Source organism: Nanorana parkeri, unplaced genomic scaffold (genome assembly GCF_000935625.1).
Source record: "Nanorana parkeri isolate BGI_ZX_2015 unplaced genomic scaffold, ASM93562v1 scaffold2984, whole genome shotgun sequence".
In the NCBI taxonomy this organism is placed as follows: Eukaryota; Metazoa; Chordata; class Amphibia; order Anura; family Dicroglossidae; genus Nanorana; species Nanorana parkeri.
The window spans coordinates 5,845-13,998 of NW_017309252.1; the positions used below are offsets into that span (position 1 = coordinate 5,845).

Here is an 8,154-nt window from a genome sequence, read left to right on the forward strand (position 1 = left end):
GAGTGGCGCAGTCTGGAGGCAATGTGCATTTGCAGGAAGTGGAGCGGTTTGGGTAGAGAGGCATTGGCAGGGAGTGGAGGAGGCAGGGTGGGGGTGCATTGGCAGGGAGTGGAGCAGTCTGGTCAGGGGTGCAATGGCAGGAAGTGGAGCAGTTTGGGTGGAGTGTGCAGTGGCATGAAGTAGAGCGGTCTGGGTGGAGGTGCGTTTGGTGGAGCAACCTTGGCAGAGGTGCTTTGGCAAGGAGTGGAGCAGTCTTGGTGGAGTGTTCATTGGCAGGGAGTGGAGAGGTCTGGGTGAGATGCATTGTTAGGAAGTGGAGTGACCTGGACAGCAGTTCATTGGAAGGGACTGGAACGGTCTGGGCGGGTTGCATTGGCAAGGAGTAGAGCTTTTAGGTGGGATAGGGAAAGGGTTAGAAGAGCAGGCATTGACCATTAAAGAAGAAGAAGTGGGAAGTGGAAGAGGAGAAGAGTACAGCATGTTACGACATAAGAACTCCTCCGTCTCGGTAGCTAGTGCATGTGCCCCATGTCTCCGGGTGAGTCCCTTGGTCTTTCTGCTCATACACTTTACACAAACACTTTAGGAATTATCACAAATCAAGGGTGCCTACAGAGCCAAGGGTTCTGCAGGGACCCCCAAATAGTTGTAATGTTGCATTATTGATGTGCCTCTCAGGCCTCCCTCTCTCTACTCCTGGCATCCCATACAGAGTGAGGTTAAAATTCAGAAATGTCTAAAGATCAAAGCATAGTGCCAAATGATGCATGTAGGGTATGGGGCCTAGTCCCTGACACCTAGCTTAAAGGAGAACTATGGGGTCAGGGCTTTTCTCCATAGTGCTCCTTAGTGTAACGGGAGGACACAAACTAGTGTCCTCCCGTCACCCTAGGCTCAGTATATAGGGAGCTACACCTCCCGGTATACTGAGGCAACGCAGCTGAAGCAGATCCCGACAATTATGTCTGGGTGAGTGACAGCTGGCTCTGCCTCTAGATAGGCAGAGCCAGCTGTCACTCACCCAGACATAATTGTCGGGATCTGCTTCAGCTGCGTTGCCTCAGTATACCGGGAGGTGTAGCTCCCTATATACTGAGCCTAGGGTGACGGGAGGACACTAGTTTGTGTCCTCCCGTTACACTAAGGAGAACTATGGAGAAAAGCCCTGACCCCATAGTTCTCCTTTAAAGAGTCAGTTAAGCATCATGGCATTGTTGTAGATATTTGCTTCTTTCTATTTTGTAGATAGTTGTTTTGGGCTTGTCAATGTCCTTCGTGAAACTCATAGAAGGGACTATCTTTACTGATCAGCCTCATGCTGCAGGTCACTATGCCTTCTTACCAAAGATCAAACTCAACGTACTGTTGCCATAGACAGACTGGATGTTTGGCCTTACCACAATTTTCCCTGCAGAAGTTCCGGCCTTCCCCAACAACACTAAAGAAAAGCATTTTTATTTCTGTCTTATTATTAGTGTTGAAGAGTTCCTTCTCTTTCTGTCTGGTAATACGTTGTCAGCAGGTCAAAAGGTCCCATGTCCAGGAACTGATATGGAGGTGAATCTGGTCTCCTCATGTTGAGTTTGCCATCCTGGGAGCAGAAAACTGAAACTCAGGACCACGTTGTCGTCAGGCATTTTGGCCCACCCTCCTAAGGTCTCCTTTATAGGTAGTTTCATGGGTAGCAATATGCAGAATGAATACACTATTACCCAGACTAGTGTCCTCCAACACAGTGGCGGACCTAATAACCAAAGGGCCCTGGTGCAAGATTTTATCTTGGACCGCCCTCCCAAGAGGGGACTATCAAAGGTTGTGACTACGTTAGAATGTGTGACCGGCGACATGGTCACACGTTTTAACGTAATCCCGCCCAGTTTTTCGGCGGTGGAATGTGTGACCACCAATAGGTGAAGCATTCCAGCTCTTTCCCAGCTGTACCAGGGCAGAACAGCATCGCAAATCGCATGTGCAGGAGAACCGATCTGCCCTTCAACAGCTGATCGGTCCTGAAATGTCACTTCTTTCCGACTGCAATCTCACATTCCACCGCACTCACAAAGTCGGAGAGAAGTGACATTTCAGGACCGATCAGCTGTTCCAGGGCAGATTGGTTCTCCTACACATAAGATTTGCGATGCCGATCTGCCCTGGAACAGCGGAGAAAGCGTTGTAATGCTTAACCTATTCCACCGCCGAAAAACTGGGCGAGATTACGTTAAAATGCGTGACCACGTCACTGGTCACACATTCTAACGTAGTCTCAAACTTGGATAGAACAGAGGCCTGTCTGTAATCATTTAATCAGAGAAATAGATTATAATAGGGAACATTACAGTGTAATATTCCCCATTATAATCCACATGTCTAATTACAGTACATGAAAAAGAGCAGTACACAACCCCTCATCTCTCATCTACCAAGAAACTCCTCTCCTGGGCTGCACTGGCTAGCAGACATCTGGGTTCACCCTGGTAGAGAGAGAAGCATTGCTGTATCTATTAACTCAGTATGAGTTCCTCTCTGGGGTCATCACACAGGCAGAACTCTGGAGAAAACAAAAAAATGGTAACAGTGTTCTCAAAGGAGAAGACACTGTGAGAGATGGTTACTAAACAGACCGAGACCTTTTTCTTGTAAAAGTATAAACTTTATTGGTTACAAAATCTCATATTTTTCGCACCTGTTACTCCATTTCTATAGCAAAATCTACATATAAAAAACAACGTTGTCCATAACATTCATACAAGCATTCTTCCATACATACTATGCACTCACACAGATTACGGCAATTACTATCTTCAAAACTTCTAAAGAGGGAATTCTCCCAATGTAACTTTTAGGCCCTCTCGGGGTCGACCGTTACACTAGCTCCATTGGTCCCACACAGGTCTCCCCCTTGCAATAGATCTAACACCAAGAGGAACTTCATTTCACTGGGAAAGTTTGAATGACTTTTTGCAACAAAGTAATTGAGACTTTTTAAAACTAATTCACTCATCGAAAGGGTTGAAATATTGAGACCAGAGCATATATATATGAAGATAGTGGACTGTTTTTGCCTCAAATTGTACTGATTATAGAGAACTGTATTTTTTACATCTTCAAAGAGGGGAAAAAAAAGTACCGAGAGGGCCTAAAAGTTACATTGGGAGAATTCCCTCTTTAGAAGTTTTGAAGATAGTAATTGCTGTAATCTGTGTGAGTGCATAGTATGTATGGAAGAATGCTTGTATGAATGTTATGGACAACGTTGTTTTTTATATGTAGATTTTGCTATAGAAATGGAGTAACTGGTGCGAAAAATATGAGATTTTGTAACCAATAAAGTTTATACTTTTACAAGAAAAAGGTCTCGGTCTGTTTAGTAACCATCTCTCACAGTGTCTTCTCCTTTGAGAACACTGTTACCATTTTTTTGTGCTCATTAACTCTGGTTACATGACCTAGACGACCTACTACAATTCATATAAAGGGATATATATGGTATATCGGAGCTCCAGGGTACCAAACACATTTTTTTCTAGAACTCTGGAGAGATTCTCAGCTGCGCCGTACTGGAGTTGCTGCAACATGATGAGGAAACTACCTGGAAGGTATTACAGAATGGTTGGTGCCCAACTAGGTGACAACCAACACAGGATGGTTTATGATGGCCTTGGTGTTGCCCGAGGCGGAATCCTCCCCTGCTCACTGCTTGTCCTGGCTCATGTCAGGTTTTGTAGCGGCTGGCCTGAAAGTGATATTGGGAACTTCATCAGGGATATCTCATAATTAAAGTTCATAAAATTCAGTGGATGATTACGTAGCGCCCTCTATTATGTCGCTACTAAATCTAGTGTATATGTGGACTGTAATCAGTATAGATCAGTGGTTCTCAACCTTTCTAGGGCCGGGACCCCTTGGTACCATTTGCCAAGTTGTGGTGACCCCCAAACGTAAAATTTAGTGATGCACCAATACTAGTACCTGTGTGGGCTCTCAGGAGGCTCTGCGGGCTCTCAGTTGGTTAGTGGGACTCTCTGGTGGCATCCAGTGCGTGCTCTGTGGTGCCCAGTGTGGGCTCTGTGGTGCCCAGTGCGTGCTCTGTGGTGGCCAGTGTGGGCTCTGTGGTGCCCAGTGCGGGCTCTGTGGTGATCAAGCACTCACCTCACCTCACTCCTGCCTGCTCCCCTCTCTCTGATCCTCTCCGGCCACTGCTGCTTCAGGGCCATCTAGGAGAACGGACACTGCTGCGCTAGGAGGAGGCTGAGGAGCCTCTTACCTGGAGCAGCACATGGGGACCCCCTCAACTGTGGGTTGCGACCCACTTTTGGGTCGCGACCCACAGGTTGAGAACCACTGGTCTAGATGCTGTTTGGCTCTGAGTTCTGCGTCCTACAGGTTTCCCTGAGTTTGCTGGATTGATTGCTTCCCCCTGTTGCTGGGTTGAGGACTCAGCATACAGTGAGGGAGGATCCATCCTCAGGCTGTGACTGTGCGCCTGACTCTAGCCAATCCCTGAGCAGGCTGACTCAGAGGTGTGGCTGAAGGCAGGTGATAAAAGGTTTAGGGACATTTTCCAGAACCCAGGGGCCCTCCATGGGAGGAGGTCTGTGTGATAGAAGATGCCTGGCCTAGGACTCTGGTGCTGGGGGCCTAGAGGCCTAACATACTGCAGATACCTGGCATGGGTCTCAGCACGTGGCAGATGCTGAAATTCTACTGAATATCTGGTATGCGCCTCAGCAAGTGGCAAATGCTGAGGGCCTAGAGGCCGAAGATTCTACTGAATATCTGGTATGCGCCTCAGCGAGTGGCATATGCTGGGGGCCCAGAGACTTCAAATGCTGCTGAAAGGAAACCTGATGGAAGCCGGGCTTGAGGTGGAATCTGCTTTTTGAGGAGTGTCGCAGAGGAGCTGGTGAGAGCTACCGTCTGGAACCCTGTAAGAGATCCCTCACCCTATTCTCAGGCACTTTTACTGAAGAGCAGCCAGCTGTTGCATGAGAAGTCTAGAGATAGTTCTCTCTCAAGGTCCTGGACTACCCTGGCTGTCCTCTGTGCTGTTTCTATTACTGGTCGCTCTTAAAGGACCATTGTGCTACTGATACAAGCCGTTGCTACTGGAGAATACAGAGTCCTCTGAATTATTACCCGGGTATCCTAGAATCCCAAACCCTCTCTCCTAGTTGATCCTGTACAATAATTGCTAAAAAGACCCTACGACTCGAGCCCGTTCTGTCCCGGAGTGTCGGTGTTGCTGGATCTGGAAAGGGGCCGGTGGGAGAGCCCAAGTTCATATTCAGCGGCTCCTTCGGGGGTGAGCGCTACAATTAAATCAACAGTTCATTTAGAACTAAGATATAGGACTTTATGGGTGAAACATCTCTGTAACTCCAAATTCATGCAATTCTACATAACTGAATAAAAAGAGAAAGCGAGACCAGTGGCGTAACAATCGCCATAGTGACCCAGGCGGCCGCTATGGGGCCCTGTGATTTCTAGTTACGCCCCTGAGCGAGACCAATATGAAAGGATGGACAAGTGCCATGTATCGGTCTGAGGTAAAGAAAAAAACTTGTAACCAAAGTAGGCCGTATTCAGACATCTTGCTGGTCTAGACACAACTGAATGGCGACTCCCACCCCCGGTTTCGTTGTTTGGAGGCACTAATGAGGGCAGCACGGAACCTCTTGCACTCCTTACCTGTCCGCCTCCTCTTCCTCCATGCTCGCTGATGGGCCCCCGCCTCCTCCTCCGTCGCTGGGCCCGTCTCCTTCTCCGTCACCGGGCCCCGCCTCCTTCTCCGTCACCAGGCCCCGCCTCCTCCTCCACTGCCGGGTCCGGCCTCCTCCACCGCTGCTGCTGGCTCTCATTGACTCAGCAGCGGCTCTAGAGACAAACACGCTGCTGCACAGATTACGGCCAGTGATCTGAACAGCAATGCATTCTTCTTCAGAGCCGCTAGTGAAAGCCGCCAGCAGAGGATGCCAGGCGGTCCGCTCGCCATCTGGCCGGGCCCCCCTGTGTCCCGGGCCCCATAGCGGCCGCATGGGTCGCTATGGCGATTGTTACGCCACTGCCTGCTATAGGTTCTACAGATATACATTGCTAAGTGCATGGATTACTCTGTATCCATCACGGGGGTTCTCCTGTGTTTCTGGGCCTCATTGCAATCGCATGGCTTACTATGACTGCAGTTACACCACCCCCAACCCTTGAAAGAATAAATGCAAATCAACATGATACTCGACATAAACAATAATCATCACCATGCGCGGCTCCATAATGCTGCTTTCCACCGACATTACATTGAATCACAAAAAGATACAAAAGTCTATGTGCACTCTGACCCGAGATGACAACAGCCGAGAAGAAAGAACAAAAAGCAGCAAGGGTGTCGCTATGAAATTGTTGCGCCACTTTGTCCTTGTCTAATGATTGTTCTCCTGCGTAGTCACCCTGTCAGCCCTTTGTTCAAGTGAAACTCAAACACTCTACACAGCAATTCTTTTTTGGAGGATATACAGGAGAGAGAGAGCGTGAGGAGAGACAGCCAGGAAAATGAGCAAGGAGAGTCAGCCAGGAGAGAGAGAGGAGAGACAGCCAGGAGAGAGAGAGGAGAGACAGCCAGGGGAGAGAGAGGAGAGAGAGCAAAGAGGAAAAAGCAAGGAGAGAGAGTGAGGAGAGACAATCAGGGGAAAGAGAGAGGAGAGACAACCAGGAGAGAGAGAGAGCAAAGAGGAAAAAGCCAGGAGAGAGAGAGGAGAGACAGCGAGGGGAGAGAGAGAGGAGAGACAGCGAGGGGGAAGAGAGAGGAGAGACAGCCAGGAGAGAGCCAGGAGAGAGAGAGCAAAGAGGAAAAAGCCAGGAGAGAGAGAGGAGAGACAGCCAGGAGAGAGAGACTGAGGAGAGGCAGTCAGGGAGAGAGCCAGGAGAGAGAGCAAATAGGAAAAAGCCAGCAGAAAGAGAGAAGAGACAGTAAGGAGAGAGCGAGAGAAGAGACTGCCAGGAGAGAGCGAGAAGAGACACTAAGGAGAGAGCGAGAGAAGAGACTGCCAGGAGAGAGCGAGAGAAGAGACAGCCAGGAGAGAGCGAGAAGAGGAAGCCAGGAGACAGAGCAAGGAGAGACAGCCAGGAGAGAGAGAGCGTGAGGAGGGACAGCCAGGAGAGAAAGAGCAAAGAGAGACAACCAGGGGAGAGAGAGAGGAGAGACAGCCAGGAGAGAGCGAGAAGAGGAAGCCAGGGGAAAGAGAGGAAAGACAGCCAGGAGAGAGAGAGCGTGAGGAGAGACAGCCAGGAGAGAGAGAGCAAAGAGAGACAGCCAGGGGAGAGAGAGAGGAGAGACAGCCAGGGAGAAGAGAGAGGAGAGAGAGCCAGGAGAGAGAGAGCAAAGAGGAAAAAGCCAGGAGAGAGAGAGGAGAGACAGCCAGGAGAGAGAGACTGAGGAGAGACAGTCAGGGAGAGAGCAAAGAGGAAAAAGCCAGCAGAGAGATAGAAGAGACTGCCAGGACAGAGCGAGAAGAGACAGCCAGGAGAGAGCGAGAAGAGGAAGTCAGGGGAAAGAGAGGAGAGACTGCCAGTAGAGAGAGGAGAGACAGCCAGGACATTGTGCCCTTCAAGAATTATCTACACTTTGTGTTTCAGACACCTCCTTTCTCCCCAAGTTCCAGTGTCCCTCCGTGTCCCGTGCCTCCTCCATGCACTCAAGTTGGAATACCAGGACCCCGTGGTTGCCCCTGTCTGCTTGACATTGTGACATCTTGTGTCCGGGTTTCAGCTGGCCTGGAACACGGACACAGCACATACAGGACTCAAAACCTGGACTGTCCAGGTGAATCCCAGACAGGTGTAAACCCTACCTGTCACACAGCTTCCAATGGAGACTACAAGTGGTCGCATTGTCAGGGTTGTCACCATCAGGAAACCCACCCTGAGAAATGCCATATAGCCATCGCTGGAGTGCATGTAGACAGGAAGTGGCTGCACCGAGCTACAACAAATGATGGAAAAAAGGTGAAAACATTTATTTCATTAACCACTTGTCTACCATTTATAAACGGCGGCTGGTGGTAAGGGTTTGTAAACTAATTCATATATATATACTGTATTTTTCGCTCCATAAGACGCACTCCCCCCCCCCCCCCCCAGAAGAGGGGCGACAGCTTTGTG

General features: G+C 49.3%; 1 protein-coding gene across 1 annotated transcript in view; it reads right to left on the reverse strand.

Annotated features, from left to right (window-relative positions):
• Window positions 1-1,511: 1,511 nt before the first annotated feature.
• LOC108802616 (olfactory receptor 2M3-like) overlaps window positions 1,512-8,154 on the reverse strand; it is a gene marked incomplete at its 3' end in the record, with an annotated part of 13,860 nt that continues 7,217 nt past the window's right edge. The window contains exon 2 of the mRNA XM_018574472.1: window positions 1,512-1,591. Within this exon, the coding sequence (XP_018429974.1) occupies window positions 1,512-1,591 (80 nt within the window). The remainder of the gene's footprint in view (window positions 1,592-8,154) is intronic.